At 37.4% G+C, this 16,794-nt stretch overlaps 1 protein-coding gene across 4 annotated transcripts in view; it reads right to left on the reverse strand.

The window, feature by feature from the left end:
* Positions 1-16,794, reverse strand: part of KDM7A (lysine demethylase 7A) — a 56,641-nt gene that overhangs the window by 23,843 nt on the left and 16,004 nt on the right. For all 4 annotated transcript variants that reach the window (XR_010305022.1, XR_010305021.1, XM_064155489.1 and 1 more), the window contains exons 2-10: positions 13,370-13,455; positions 11,935-12,052; positions 11,375-11,535; positions 9,651-9,792; positions 9,185-9,371; positions 8,752-8,914; positions 6,401-6,488; positions 5,567-5,673; positions 3,237-3,328 (exon numbers count right to left, since the gene is read on the reverse strand). Coding sequence is in view for 2 of the 4 variants with exons in the window: in XM_064155489.1 (XP_064011559.1) it covers positions 3,237-3,328; positions 5,567-5,673; positions 6,401-6,488; positions 8,752-8,914; positions 9,185-9,371; positions 9,651-9,792; positions 11,375-11,535; positions 11,935-12,052; positions 13,370-13,455 (1,144 nt within the window). In the remaining 2 variants the exon portion in view is untranslated. The remainder of the gene's footprint in view (positions 1-3,236; positions 3,329-5,566; positions 5,674-6,400; positions 6,489-8,751; positions 8,915-9,184; positions 9,372-9,650; positions 9,793-11,374; positions 11,536-11,934; positions 12,053-13,369; positions 13,456-16,794) is intronic.

Consider the following 16,794-nt stretch of genomic DNA (forward strand, 5'->3'; position numbering starts at 1 on the left):
ATTAATTCTACAGGAAAGACTAAATCAGCTGCTACTATTTAGCATTGTTCATTCTTTGAAAGCTTCACCTCTGCACATTCAGCCTTGGGAACACATCATCCCTATCACTGAACTCTGTAATTTTCCCAGCAAATTACTGGTCACTTAAAGACTTTTCAGTCCTTTCTGCTTAAGGACTCTGCTTTCCTAAAAGTCTTCCTGTCCATGAAAATTCAAGAGGAAGTAAGTGATGCAATCCTCAAAAACACCAACTCCCAAGTTTCTTTGGTCTAAAAATACTGAAAAGCCTTCCTAGTGCAATTACAGTTTATAGCAGAGGCACACTATTTTGCCAGTATGATTTATAGTAACTCTTAGCATAAAGTAAGTCCCACTAACAAGCTCACTGTTTTGCCATCATAAAAGATCTCAATTGAGAAAGGTTTGGTATAAATAAACTTGTGGCAGGGTAATTACTTCAAATTTGAAAGAAGAAAAAATTATCCAAGTAACTTCAATATGTGAACACATTCAGGTGGCTATATAACAGTCTGACAGAGGGAGAGATCAGGCAGGAAATAGAAATACCTATATTACCATTATTAAATATCTTAAGTTGCCTCTGCATGCTGTTCCTTGGAAAACAAACAAGCAGCCTTTAAGACTGAGGAATTATCTTGCACTAGGGAGAATAGTAGCAACAAAAGAACCTAAGTATGTCAGACAGAAAGTGCAGGTAAAGAAAATAGTGATTAAAAGCTATGACTCATTCAAGAAATGGTTTTGTAAATGTTGGAAATACACAGAGGAAAAAGAAACCTGCCTTAAATGAAGAGATACAGATAAAAAAGTCCTGGTAGGCAAATGGATTTGCCCACTGAGACTAGCATCAGAATGAATTATATTGACACTTAAAAACATGCACAAACAAAAAAACAATAAAGTAATAAACCCGATATCCATCTCCCATCTTACAAGAAATGTTGTGGTGGGGTTTGGTTTTTGTTTGCTTTTTTCCCCATTTTACAATAGCCACAAATCTTTTTAAAAAGCAACCAACAAAACACAAACAAAAAAAACACAAACACAGAACAGTTGTCCAATGTAGTCTTAATGGTTTATGAATCAAGCATCTGAAAAAGCTGAATCTGAGACCTGTTGTGTAGGCAAGCTATAAGGAAGCTAGAGCTAAAATCCAGAAGCTCAGTCATCATCATTATTGTACAGATAACTGTACATGCATGATTTGCACCAAAGTAATATACACTGACAAAAGCCTTGCACAAACTGAATCCAAATCAAGATATGAAAATAATCTTAGTAGCTGTCTAGTCTCTATGCTCAGAATCCTGTCATTTTCTTCAGTTTTTAAATATTGGATGAATGAAGATATTGCTGCCACACTGAAGAAGATGAGTTTGAAATTCTCCATCAAATAGTTTAAAACAAGTCACTAAAATAGTTCACGTCTTGATAAAAATGTGAAACCTCATGAGTGGGTTCCTCAATTGAGGAGTAGTAATTTGTTATTTCAACACAAGTAGGATCATCCAGCACTGTACAAAGCTCCTCCTGTCTTCGGCTGCATACAGATACAATGCTATCATGCACATGGCCTGCTGCAAAGAAAAGATCAGCTCACTTATGAAAGAGTAGCCAGAAAAGATGAAGGCAAAGAACAAAACACGATAGCTGATAGACAGCAGGCAATATTGTGACTAGATCACTGACATTATGCAGTTTCCTCACAACTGAAGTGTCTGTTCAGCCAGCGGTTTGGGAATAATTACTCATTAATAACATGTTCAACACATGCAGTTAATCTTTTTTCAACAGAAACATGGGAAATATGTCACATTCTAGATGAAGTATTAATCAAACTACATAGTGAGCTACTAGACAGTACACAGACAATGCAAATACTATGACAATCTAGAAGAGAATTTCCAGTCCAATTTCAAATTAAAATAAGGATTTATCCAAGCTATGTTTGATCTCAGCTAACAGCAGTCTAATTATTCGGTGTGCTTATTATCCATGCCACGGATGGAGAGCTTGGATTCACGTATGGTTTAACAGCTTAGGCACAACATCCTGTAAGTACTGGTACTCTGCTTGCTAGCTAGCTTTAATTCAGAATGGCATAGCCAGCTACCAAACAACCAACTCACAGGTGTCACAGAGAGCCATCAAAGGTTCACCTGAAATCAGTAATGCTACCCAGGTTGGACCTCAGCAGATTCCGAGTAACCACCTCTGCATTTGCACCTGGAGCTCAGTTCCATGAATCTCATTATGCTGGATGCAACATTGTGCAAGCATATCTGCTTACAGAATCATGCAATACCAGGTTGGAAGAGACCTTAAGGTCGAAGCTTTTTTGGCAAAAACACCATTGAGACAAGATGGCCCAGTATATTGTCCATCTGAATCTGAGAAGTGTCCACTGTTGGGCAATCCACCTCTATACACCATTGTTGTGTAAATCCTCTAACAAGAAGAGTTTACAGGCAGGAAGACCAAAAGGATTTCAGAGAGCTAGTTCATGTCAGTAGGGCCAGCAATGAACAGAATTAACAAGCTCAGTCAGAACCAAACTGCTTGTCAGTGAACAGCACTTCCCAGAAACATAGGTTCCAAGAGGGCTCAGATGCATGAGAAAATACATGGAGTCAGGCCAGACTCATTGCTGTGCCAAAACAAAGAAGCTTTCCTGGAGAGCAAAGCACCAGCAAAGCAAGTGTAGAAAACATATTAATGATTTTACAACTCAGCCAATGTTGAGCAGGGACAGTAATCAACCAAAGTCAAAATCCTCATGTGAAGCCAAACCAACTCTTCAGCAATACAAGTGTATGTGAGATATGCTCTCCAAAGCACTGACATGAATGAAAAATGCTAAATATCAGAGCACCCCATCCTTCCATTGCCTCAGACCAAGATGAACCAAGTATAGAAACAGATTTGTTAGAAAACAGCCCCACCTTATCAGCTTACTCTCCTGCACTCTTATCCCATCCAGAGTCAAGGAAAAAGATTCTACTGTTGGCTACACTACAAGAACTTTAATTAATTGGTCTAAAAGACTTTATTAGCATAATGTAATAGAAAACTGCCATGGTGACTCCTCCTCAGATCAGCAGTACATACTCTCTATCAATCTTTCAGTACTCATCAACAGATAAAAATAAACTTTAAAAGCACACAGACCCTCACTTACCTCTAAACCAGAGCAGAACAAAATCACTTATACTTACTTCTTTTTTCATCCATAATTTTAAAGCAGCAAGTAAAGCCTTCACTCCTTGCACTAAATAGCTTGGAGGCTGGAAACCATCTTCCCTCAGTTCTAAAAAAGATACAGACACCAATTTAGAAATATATTAACAAGGAAACAAGAGAAGGATGGCTACCCTTCAGACAATAAAATTGCCTCTATGCAACAGCATAAAAAGGAAAAATTGTGCAAGCAAATGAAATGTAACATCCTGTATTTGTGCACGTAATGTACGAAGAAACCCAAACATCCCAACTCTAATGCAGTTCTACATATAAATCCTTTTTTAATTTATTCTTGTGTGAATTAGGGATAGCCTACAACATACTAAAGTTCAGTGAGCACAAAACAGACCTAAAATACTGAACAAGAGAAAACATATTTGAAGAAGGAAATTATTTTTATTTCAACCAGAAGCATTTTAGTCAGAGGATGTGGGAAGCATCTCTAAATTAGAATTCCTACTGCTTATTCCCATACATACAGCAAATGGTTTGCGTTAGCACACTTCCACTCCCTAAATATTTTCTGTCACTCTTCCAGTTATTACAGATCTCCCTTATACAGTTTATATCATTTTTTTCCCTCCCAAATCAAAGGAGGAGGGGATGGAAATCACTCTGCTACAGAAGTCTCTCTTAAGAAAGCTGCTGCTCCCAAGTTATTGAAATTCCTTTTTAATTTTCTCTTTTCCTCCATGGGGGAAAAAAAGGAGGGAAAAGACAAACTCTTCACGAACAGCAGGAATACTTTTACCATAGAATTGTTTTGGTTGGAAAAGACCTTTAAGATCACAGAGTCCAACCACTAACCTAACACCACCATGGCCATTAAACAGTGTGCTGGAGTGCCATGTCCACACAGTTCTGCTGGGCAACTGTCTAGCCACTCTGCCCCATGGCTGTAGCATTGCACAGGGTCATTGTGGTTCCAGTGCAGAACCTGGCCCTTGGCTTTGTTAGACTTCATACAATAACCTTAGCTCATTGATCCAGCCTGTCCAGACCCCCTTGCAAAGCCTTCCTACCCTCAAACAAATCAATGCTCCCACCCAATTTAGTGTCATTTCCAGCTTACTGTAGGTGCACTCAAACCCCTTGTCTGGTTCACTGATAAAGATATTAAGCAGAACTTGCCCCAGTACCAAGCCCTGGACAACACTGCTTGTAACTGGCCACCAACAAGATTTAACTCATTTCACTACAACTCTCTGGGCCTAGCCATTCAGCCAGTTTTTCACCCAACAAAGCACATGCCTTCTTCCCTTGGGTCAATTCCATCTAGTCCCATAGACTTGTGTGTATCCAAATGGTGTAGCAAGTCACAAACCATGCCTCCTTGGAGCATGGGGACCTCATCCCCTTCCCTGTCTTCCAGCTCAAATAGCTGGGTACCCAGAGAACACCTGCTTTTGCTACTAAAGACTGAGGCAAGGAGGAAGGCATTGAGTACCTCAGCATTTTCATCATCCTTTGTCCATCCATCATCCATTAAAGGATGGAGATTCTCCTTAGCTCTCATTGTGCTGTTGATGGACTTTATTATTCTTCACAGCAGTAGCCTTCTAATTTTCTCCCCTACAGTGTCTCACCATGTCTTTATAGTCCACCTGAGTGGCCTGCCCCCTCCTCCAAACACAATAGCCTCTTCTCTTACTCCGGAGCAGCTTAAAACTGTTATCCACTGTCCTGCTGTAAAATTGCAAGAAAACCTCTTCATTCATTCAGGTTTGAGGCCACCAAGAACAAATGCACAAATAAGTTAGTGGGATCATTTAGAGAGTCATTCAATGACAAAAGTTGAAATAGGCTATTAAAGAGTACTCAAATTGTATGGAAGAAGTCTGAGTGAAAAAATCATGCCACTGAAATAAGCTTCCCATCTTCCCTAACAAGGTCTTTTGAGATAATAGCAAATTAATCCTATTCGGGCAGTCATATAATCGCAGTGTACCAGATCTCATCTACTCTGTTTTAATCATCTGGAATATTTTTGCTGACCAGATACTTCACTAGCCTTGGGTGAAAACTGCTAAGAAAATAGTTCAAAGGTTCCAGCAGCAGCAGCACGCTACAAAGTGTTAGTTACACCAATCAACAAGTGCACTTTTTTCTAAGATTACCCTAGAAAGCACTGATCACCAAAGCAGTTCTCAGAAAGACCACTTACTAAAAGCAGGAACTGCTTCACCTGGAGCAGTCACTTAAGGGCAAAAAAAAAAAAAAAAAAAAGGGATTCAAGACCCGTTTTCCAGCTTAGAAAGAGTAAAAGCAGATACACATATATCTCCTTAAGCAAAACAAGGGTTACCTTTCAATGTTTCCAGTAAGTTTTTGGCCACAAACCAACAAATGGCTTCAAAGAAAGGAAATTTGAAAAGATCTGGGGTTTTCAGCCTCTTCTCCATTTCATAACACCTGAACAAACAGAAATATTACAAAATGTGAATGGTTTAACTATCAAATCCATTATTCAACTATGTAATTGTTTGAATTGACAAAATATCCAACATAAAATAAAACAGCCATGGTCATGATAAATAAAAGAAGTCAAGTACCACATAGTTAAATCCCAACAAGACCACAGACAAGATTGAACTCTGGTCTCATCCAGGCTCTGACCTTATCAAGTTTGACTGCGGCACTTCTAAGAATAAAGTTGGACTTCATAAAACTAGGATACAAACCCAGTGTGTGATCTTTTAACAGATGGAATTTTATCAGGATTCCACTGTAATAAATAAAAACAAAATGTTTAGAAGACAGCTCCACATCTTGGACAAAAACTAAATACAGCTGCCCTTAGAGCAACGCTGACTTGAGGACACTCGCTTCAACTTGGTGTCGCACACCTGGGCTTGCTCAGTTTTGTTTTACTCACTTATATCAATCTCCAGAGTTTCCTCTTTTTTTTTTGGGTCCTTCTTTAATTCACTGAAATTCTTGCATACCCTTAATTTTGTTTTTGAAACAGACTTTGTGGAAGGGAAATAGGATGTATCCAGCACATACTCTAACTGAAAATGCCAGTACTGCCTGTTTGAGAGCCTGTACCAATTTGATGCCGGGTTAGCACAAAGAAAAGTTTCTATTAAAATAATATCCTACTTAATGAGGAAAAAGTATAGGAAGAGCTGCAACTAACCTGAGCTGCATGCCAATATTGAGGTTGTGCAAAAAGTTTCCTCCAAAAGCCATACAATCCTGAGACGTGAGCACAGCATGAATCCAGCCTGAAATGACAAATTCCGAAACTTAATACACAAAAATTATTCTAAGACTGTTTTACAGTCTGCTCTACTAGCAAAAACACAGTACCCAGAAGCAAAAAAGTAAACTAATTTCTAGTCTGTGCTAGGAATAAGTAAATCTAAAATTTTAACATGTAAATGACAATGTTTTAAAAATCTAGTGGAATGGTAGTTTTCTGAAGGACATTTTTCACTGAGGAGGAAGGGGGTGGGGATGTAAGACCACCAGTGATTTCTCAAGCAAAAATTCCCAGAAGTTTTCCCCCCCAGTGAACAAAAATATGCCAGTCAGGAGAGGAAAAATATACTGAATAAGAGACAAAGTCACAGAATAAAACAGAAATTATATTCCTTTCAATATTTAAGTGTTGCTTAAAGTAACTGAGTTTTTTGCACAACATTAAAAAGTCATTTAGCAATGAAACATCTCAAACAGAAATTAGAAGTAGTCCTATCATTCATTCTAAATACAATCATCCTAATTTCAGTGAAATCATCACTTTAAAACCCAGTCCATGCATTCTGACTATATAAATATGTTGCATAATTTAAACACTGCCCTTGTGAGCACCACTATACAACATGGCAACAAAAGGCCAACATTATGCAGCAATATAGCTGATTAATAGTAGATAACTTCAAGTAAATATACAACAGCACATATGGTGTTATCATCCTGATTAAAAATAGCTACCCTCATAAATAAACTACAAATAGTTTCATCTTTTAAGATTTTTCTTCCAATTTTGCATATATAGACATCTTTTGACAAAAGACAAGTTGGGCATACACTTGCCGATTACTTTGAGCGTAGGCGTGATGTACACAGTAAGCTCCCCAACTTGAGGCAAGATCAGACCAAATCACAAACAACTGTATATAACAACCTACTATTAAATCCATGCCCTAATTCATTTAACAACAAAGTTCTAGTTGTAGCACCACATCTAAAAAGCCCTGAAACCTAACAACCAGACTGAACGACATACCTGCTCTGTAGCCTGAGAAGGAAGTTAGAGAATGGCATATGAGAGGATGCAGAATACAGTGGCACATGCAACCTAACGGGTTTTTAATTACTATTACACATTGCCCAGGTTTACACCTGTCCTTTGAGAAGTGCAATGCAATGAAGACAAGTCTTGTATTAACAGTTGCACTTGCATTTGTTAACATAGTTCCAATTTTTCACTCCTATGATCATCATCATCATAGTAGATGAATACTACTGACTCTACAAGGATTCTGTGTATTTCAATCCTTCACAGGTCTCTCTAGACACTGACAGAAGTGACAACAAAGCCTTATCATTGTTGCATCAACACCAAGAATTGTTATGGCATGCCTATGCCTGTATCAACTAAGAGATTTTATTTTTTGTACATTCTTACCTGCTATTTTAATGCTGTAGGAAAAAAAAATCTAGTGTAGACCATCACATACCCTGAATAATACTTAAATAATTCTCAAGAGCCTCCCAGTAGGTGCTATTCATCCACAAGCAAGATTAACTTTAGATCAGAAGTCTGCTCTGACCGTATTTCAGAGATTTTTAAAATAATTTATTAAAGACTTCTAAATGCCATAAACTTAGGAGACTGTGGCAGGTGGAGGTGATATTATTCCATTTTATTAAGGACATTTTCATTTTGATTCAGAGTCTCCACAGGCTCTACCACAGTTCAGAGTTTCTGCTTACATAAAGCAAAAAAAAGGAAAAAAAAAAAAAAGAAAGATGAAAAAACCCACAACAACCACCAAACCAAAATAAAATCAAACCAAAACCACCACACGCTAAAAACCAAAAAAGCCACTCAATTTTTCCTTTCAATCCTCTAGTTTACAGCTTAAAATGTTTATGTGATGTATTCATAGTAATTTTTTCTTGTAGGTCTTACAAAATTAGATTGCTGCAAAAACAAAATTGTATTACAAAATTAAGAGAATAATCCAGCCTGGATATCTGTCAAATGGTGAACAATGCATGTTCTATAAAGTGGAACTGTTTTCCTGATATTCTATCTTATCTGCTGTCTTATAACTGAGTAACAAACATTCCTCCTTTCCCTGATAACTGTTACTACTGGCAGGCAATCTAAAAAGCTAGCTACTTGTTTTGAAAAATCTAAATTTCTACATTTCTATATAGGAGGAAATAAAATGCCAACACCACCATCTTTTTAGGATATTCCTCATTCCCGGTGATTAAACATGCTAAATACTGGTAGTAAGAGTAAAATCTTACCTGTTGGTACAAACAAAGTGTGTCCTTGCTTCACAACACATTTGTAACATTTGTCAACCTTGTCCCCAAAGTACACTTCACTCTGGGTGACAGATGAACTCCAAGACTCATACAGTGCCAAATTTTCATCAGTGGGCTTGATCAAATAGAATATCTTCTCACCCTATTAAAAAATATGAAATAAATAAATGCCCTCCTGGAGGCATACTACAATCTCTGAGAAATTCCTACTTAAATAAGAGATTGATCTGAAATAAGGAGTCAACAGCATGCAAAAATAAAATAATAGAAATGCAACTCAATCACTAATTCACATCCAAGCTCCTTCCCTGGCTTTTTAAGCACAAAATTTCATACAGGTGCTAATACCATAGCAGAAGGTTGCACATGCTGAATAAATTTTGTTTCCCACAAAGTCAAGAAGGCTTCATACCCAAAGAACATGGTACCAAACTGATGTTCCTCCAAAATCGATGTGAAAATCAGTATAGCTGTCCTGGACACCCATCAAGCAATACTTCTGAACAAAAGGCTTAGGGAAGACAGAATCATCTGGCCAGTAATTCTCCACCCATGAAAGCTTCCTGGCAATATCTGGCACTTCCACTAATTCAGACATCCTTCAAAAACAAACAAACAATCAAAAAAGAACCATAAATACAATCAAAAGTAAACACAACCCTCTTTAAATGACAGGCTGAAATTTGCTTCCTATAAAGCTATCATTTATGAATTAATAAAGATATTTTATACCCAACATTACAGCACAGTAGCTGTCTACATAAAATACACAGACTCCTATCTCTCCCCATTACAGACATCACATTCCTACACATACGGTTCGGTTCAGCTTAGTGAAAAGCCCTTCTTACATTCAAGAAATTCAAGCCAATACTCACTTTGTGTCTGAGAATTCCAGGCTGATCACATTCAATACTTTTGGTCGAACAGGATTTGTGAAATATTTAATATAATTATGTAGCTTCATTTTACTGTCTGCTTGTCTTGCTACATCTATTACATCTATCACTTTGTCACCACCTGTGGGAAATAAGATGACAGATAAAGGTATTTAAGAGAAATTTAACTTTTTTCCCAGCCTTTACCAAAACATTCCTGTGCAAAATCACCACTTCTATCAGTATTATCTTGGAACAGAGACATACCAGAATAAGCCAACTTTACAGCAATTAAAGTTACACCTAACAAAATCAGCTAAAGACAGAACTGAAAATACTCTAAAAATAAATTCTCTTTCCTGTGGTTAACCAGAAAAGAAAAAGTGCAGTCTAGAATAACTGCAACTGGTAAAAAAAAAACTAACTAAAGAGTTTGTGGCTACATTGGAAAAACTAATGCAGATAAAGTCATCAAAACAGATCTATTCCTCACTCTTGCCATTAATCACCACTACAGCACACAGATATTTAACACGAGGGCCATTGGGAACTCTTTACAAATAAATCCTACTGCTCACAATTTGTAAGTCTAGGCAAACTGAATTGAACTTGTGCCATAATCGATAAGTTATGACAACTGAAAATTATATAGGTAGTACTTCACAAACATTCTACGAGCCCACCATCACCCTCCTTATACACATGCACAACTTTTAAGTGCACGGTAATTTCATTGAGTAATTGTCACGAGTGTGCTTCATTTGCAATGACAGCAAGGATCAGCTCACAGACTGTATTTTAAAGTGATACACCTGCAGAATGTGGCAAGAAAGAAGTAATCTTTGCCAAGAAAAAAGACTAACAACAGTAATTGTTTTCCCACTCTCTAGTTACATAAAAATATATGGAGGGAACGAGAAAACAAAGTTTCTCTCTGAATCTGAAGAGGCAGTATTCCAAACCAGAAAATTCAGAAGTAACAAGATTAACACATTGTTGCTTATCATCATATTGGTAACAATATTCTATACGCTATGTATTTTCTATATTCTAGTGCCACTGTAAAATGTTGATGGACAGAAAATCTACTTTCAGCACTACATTACATTAGGTTATCACAAGAACACAGACAAGGCCATATAGAGACTTCAGCTGCACTGTATGTTACAGGAAATGTCATGCTGCCATTGGTCAGCATCTATTTCTATGCACTGTACACTTACATGAGGCTGAAACAACTACAGACAATCAAGAGATCTGATAAGAAAGAAATGGTCCTTGGGAAGGTCTAGCTCTCCTCCCAAAGGAAGCCAAAGTAGGCATTTTTCCAGGAAGAAAGATTTAATTCAGAAATGCCAATTTATTGATCTCAAAACATTAAGTTTCACAATACCCTAACCAATTATTAAACTTGATCATAAGAGCAATTCATTCAATTCCCACAAAGAGAAGAATCTCAAAAGTCATTATACTTCATTAGTTTACAACATGTAGCAGACCACCCCCTACACAACATCCGATGTTTAGTTTGTACCAAAATTAACATGCTCGAAAGTTGAAAAGCGAGACTGTACACCCATCATATATTCAACACACAGAGAGAAAAGCTTTGATTTTATTCTCTGCTAGTCTTCAATTCAGAATAAATATTTAGCATCCTCCATCATGTGAATACTTAATTTACAGACAGGATCATTTATCACGTACTCCAGAGTGTCTCTTACCTACATAGCGTTCCACATCTAAAACAGAGAAAGTTGGTGGAGGAAGTCTGAGCCCCAGACCATCTAATTTAGGAACCATAATGGGGACGTCAAACCCATGTTTCTCCAAGTATCTTTGTGTCAGCTGGCTTCCATGCATTTTCAAAATTACTTCATCAGCACTGGTAAAAAGAAATAATGGAATACTAGAGCACTGAAAAAAAATTAATGTCACCATTTCAGGGAGGACAGATCAGAACGACTACCTTTGAATCCAAAAGGAGTGGAGCCAGTATTATTATAGTAAGGATTTAATTAGAAGACAAAGAAAACTGTTAGTCTTTCTATATGACTGAAAAAAGAAATTTAAGAGGCTGGGGAAAAGGAATTATTAGAGAAGGTATTCATGTACATTTTGGTAACAACAACAACCTCCCTGAAAGAATTTAAAGTCATTGTTTGCAGTGACACAGCCAGTCATGGACAGCTCAGGATGAATATAAGACCACATTTGTCCACTTTAAGTGTTCTCCTTGGATGTTTCTCTGTCTTTTTTCACTGAAAAGCGTAAGTTTCTGTACCTTGGGAAAGAGCGAGCTCGCAGCTGCTTGACAAAGGTCCGTGTTCCAGCCTGCACTGGTTTAGAACCATCATCCAACTCTGTGTAGTCATGTCTATGCCAGTTCCTCCTCTTCTTCACTACAAGTTTCAAAAGGATTGAACTTTGAATTAATTAAATCAGATGGTTAAGATTAGCAGTGACAGAGAGACAGACATGCTGCATTCCCTTTGCTGTGATTTAACAAATGGCATTGTTTATGCAGCTGACACTCAACTTATCTGCAACAACCAAAAACTCAGGACACCTGACAGTAACCCTCTGTGCTTCTATAGCTCCTTCAGTGCTATAGAACTTCAGTGCGCATTACATACAATTTAACACATATACAATATCCAGTGCAGCACAAATAAGCAGCAGCAGCCTGGAAGCTATCTAAATCTATGAAGTCAGCCACAAAAACAGAAACAGAGCTTTAGTTTCCTGAAGTTCCGATTTATTTTTTAGCAAACAGAAGAATCATACCTCTTCAAGAATCATAGACTTAATTTTATATATCAACACAGAATTAATTAGCAGGACCTAATCCCACTCTGCCATCTCACCATATCTTGTCTGAAAATCTTACTGCTATTCACAACCATATTGTTTGAAACCAAATCATTACTTACATCTCTGTAACAGCTTGGGGTGAAAACTGTTTAAGGCAGGTGTAATCCTTACTATGCAACCAGAGGAGGGCCATAAAATTAACTGGGGAGCTGGAACAACTCTCCTACAAGGGGAGGCTGCAGGAGCTGGGTTTGTTTAGCATGAAGAAGAGATGGCTCTGGGGAGACCTAATAGAGGCCTTACAGTACCTGACAGGGGCCTACAAGAAGGATGGAGAGAGACTGTTTCCAAAGGCTTGTGGTGACAGGAAAAGGGGTAATGGTTCAAAATTAGAGAACAGATTTAGATTGTACATTAGGAACAAGTCCTTTATCATAAGGGTCATGGAACACTGAGATAGGTTGCCCAGGGAGGTAGTTCAGGACACATATCCCTGGAAATACTCAAGGTCAGGCTCAAGAAATCTCTGAGTGACCTGATGTAGTGGAGGATGTCCCTGCTCACTGCACGGAGGTTGTGCTAGATATTTGGATGTCCCTTCCAAGTCAAACCAGTCTTTCTAATTTTTATTGTCCTACTCTCTGTCAAGTGTAGATTGTTTTCCTCTAACTCTGTGCACTTTGATGTCTCTTATCTATAGCAGTGGCTTGTATTTTATTCTGTCTACAGCTCCAGATCAAGACACCTTTGCACGACGGTTTGTTTGCTTTGTGATATTAACTCAGAGTTAGTCATGTAGAACCAGTACCTTCTAAGTAATCAAACTCATGCTGCATGTTCTTCTGAATAGTCTTTCTCAATTATACATTAACAGACTGAAAGTGTAAAATAAAATCTATACTTACTCAGAGAAGGTCCATGGAGAATTGCACAGTTGGGACAATGATATAGATCAATGTCAACAGCATGATGTTCCTCTACGCCAACACAGCTGGAATAACATGTTTAAAACATTAATGGGAACACATGCAAGATTTATTTTCAAGCTAAAAATATAATTAAAACTTAAGTTTTGACCAGAACATGCTTAGTCTACAAAATCATAATGAGTTACCAACTTATCTCAGCTACTGTGTTGCTACATAAATTTTGAGTAATAACTGAGCAGAGAATGCCATTGAAAAAAAATTCCTAAAAAAAAAAATCAAATTTCTTTTTAAATGAGGCCACAATATATACCACTACCCCACTAATCACAAAAAAATCGTTTTCCTAGTTAAAGGAAATGGTTTCTGAAAAAAACATTCATGTAATTTTCCTTATAAAAGTTATTACTTCAAAAAAAATCTGAAGACTATGTGCTGACAAATTATGCCAGATATCATAGAATTTTTTCTTCCTTCAAAAAAGCATAACTGACTCCTACTCCAAGACATATCAATGAAGAAAACATTCATACTCTTCCTGAAATCTTCACACTCCTAATATTAGTACGTTACACGAGAGAACAGATAAATCACTTTGTAAAAGTGCTTGTTTTAAAACAGCAGCAACTATTTAAAACAGCACTTGAGAGATGTCTTGTTTCCGTGGCGTACATTTTTCCTAGATAAGAGTCAAAGCAGAACTGAACTTCAAGATCTTTTTAACAGTCACGACAAAGCACCTACACAGATGCATATCTGAAGAACACAATTCTGAAGTCCAAATGAAGTACGTATTCTTAGAAGTTAAAACACTGGATGTTAATTTGAGAAGATGTACTTGTACACAGAGCTCTCAAGGGAAAAAAAGTAATCCCTACTTGCTGGAGGAATTTGAAACCTGCCAGAGCTCTTCATCCAGAAGTTCACTGACACTTACAAAACCCCTGACTTTGTATCACAGTAACACTGAAAATTTACACCAAATTAGTTATTCAACGCGTTCCAGTAACATAAGAACTCGAACAGTATTCCATCAGGTAACCCATTTCATATCAAACATGTAATGACAACTTAAACACTGAAGCTCTGAAATGATCCAGCTACACGAAGCCTTTGCCCCAGCAGCCTTGTGCCAACTCTGCTGACATGCTCCAGTAAGTGTCAGTATCTGCTGCCAAAACAATATACTAAACAGTCTAGCATTCAGAGCGCACCAGTGAGCAAATCAAATTTGAAACTGAAGAGCATCTCCCATGTAACTATCAATGGAAAGTACACTATTCTGAATTCCCTATTAAGAGATTCAGATGGTCCTTCTACTCCATTCACTGCATACCACATCAAATGTAGACATTATACACTTTTTTACATATGCACTATTTAAAAATCTAATTGGAAAACTCAGCTGCTACAGTTCATCAAAATCCTTGCAATGTTTAGTATCTGTTTTAAGACCACAACTACATGAATTATTACATGAAAATTCAGCTGACATTTAAACAAAAGGAAGGCAGAAGAAGTGTTTAAAAATGCATGTTTCATTTCCTTCTGCTTGTGTTCTCTCTCTTTTTATAGAATGGATGAGTGACTCATAATCCTATGTATTATAAGAAAACTCTTTCGAAACACAAGTACACCCTGATAGTCCCAAATGAGAAGACTGTGTTTATACATCCTTAGGAATCATTATTTTAGCTAAATTCCTGGTTTGGGGATATCAAAGATATTTGTGTTGGGCTGTATCTTGATCAAGTTTGTACAACTGTTCAATGACTCACAGTACTCCATGACAAAACTTCACTTACTCTCTTGATCATGGCACTTACTGGTACATTCATCATCACCTCAGATAAGCTTGTTGACTAACAATAAGAACTTTTCCAAGTATAGTGAAAATTCCTTCAAGCTCTGACAATTGTTTGTCATGTTCTGTTTAAGAATGCCAATTTTACTATCCATTAAAGAATGTGACAGCCTGAAAATAAGACAGAAATTGTTAAACACTGAACACTTTAACTTGATTTTTTGGGCTGCTATTTATTTGTGATTTAAACTCAGAACTAAGAGGAAGAGCAAAACACTAACTGGGAGATATTTGAAGTGAATATAGTAGCAGATGCCCAAATGATGCAAAGGGCGTATGAGGTACTACCACTTGCAAGAATAAGCACTGCCAAGGATGTCACAGAGCACATCAATCACATACTGCACCATTACAGATCACTTTCCTGAGCTGCCTTCTCCAATATACAGAGATGAATCTGACATTAATCATTCTGCTTACTAGCAAGCAATCAACTACTGTGGTAAATGCAACTTCAGACCTCAAGCATCAAAGCAAGGTCACCAAGAGGTAGCAGAGAGTCTGGAAAGCATTAACATCTTCGAACACCACACACTCCTAATCACTGATGTTTTCCTGAATGAAATATCACTATTATCCTTTACCTCAGCATTCACCTGGGTTGAAATGTCTTTGGTATGTATCACCTAGTTTCTGAATTGCTTATCTTCTGCATGTATGCTGTAGACTAATCCTCAGAAATGATGAGAAGTTTACAGTATTACACAACTAATCTTTGAAAACAATAGGGTTTTTTTTTAAAAACAACTGTAGTAGATTATGCAAAAAATACATCCCTAATTCAGTTCACAAAGGCAGAAAGCCTGAATAGGCCCAATTTTATTTGACAGGGCTCTAGAAGCACTAGCAAGGTAGAAAATTTAAAAACAGACTCCAAGGTACCAGTCTCTGAGTGGTCAGACGTTCCTAATTTCCCCAAGCTGTTGAGCATCAAGGCAAGGTCAACAAGAAAGAAGTAGTTGAACAAACTACTGAACAAGCTGTTTCCACATAAAGAAACATGCCTCTCCCTGAGAACTGAAGAATGCATGGGGTAGGAAGTTAATTTGGCAAGTTTTAGGGAATTCTGGCTAGTCATTTAATTCAAGTCCATTCTTTCCAAGTGGGAAAAGGATGTCACTTCCACAATGAAATAGTTACATCTGCCATTCATTAAGGGACAACATTAAAATACTTAATTAGGAATAAAAAAGCCAAAGTTATAGCTTAACCATACTGTTGATAGGCTACATATGACCCCATAGTGCAACAACAGCTTAAAATAAAGTTTATTTGAATGAGAATCTAGAATTTAAAATAAATGTAGTGATCTTCAAAATGATGAACCTCAAGTGTCTCCCTGTAGCCCTCTACTTCAAAACGCGTGCAGCTGCACCAAAGGAATAAGACTGACCAAAACCCACAAGGCAACATGGGAGAGTGCAAGGAATCACCAGCTAGCTTTTCATCTTGCTGTGATCAAGTATGGTAACAGTTCTGGAATCACAATACTAGTAATTTTAGTGTCACGAGGATTTACTTTGGCAATTAATTTCTATGC

The sequence above is a fragment of the Pogoniulus pusillus genome, chromosome 15 (assembly GCF_015220805.1).
Source record: "Pogoniulus pusillus isolate bPogPus1 chromosome 15, bPogPus1.pri, whole genome shotgun sequence".
In the NCBI taxonomy this organism is placed as follows: Eukaryota; Metazoa; Chordata; class Aves; order Piciformes; family Lybiidae; genus Pogoniulus; species Pogoniulus pusillus.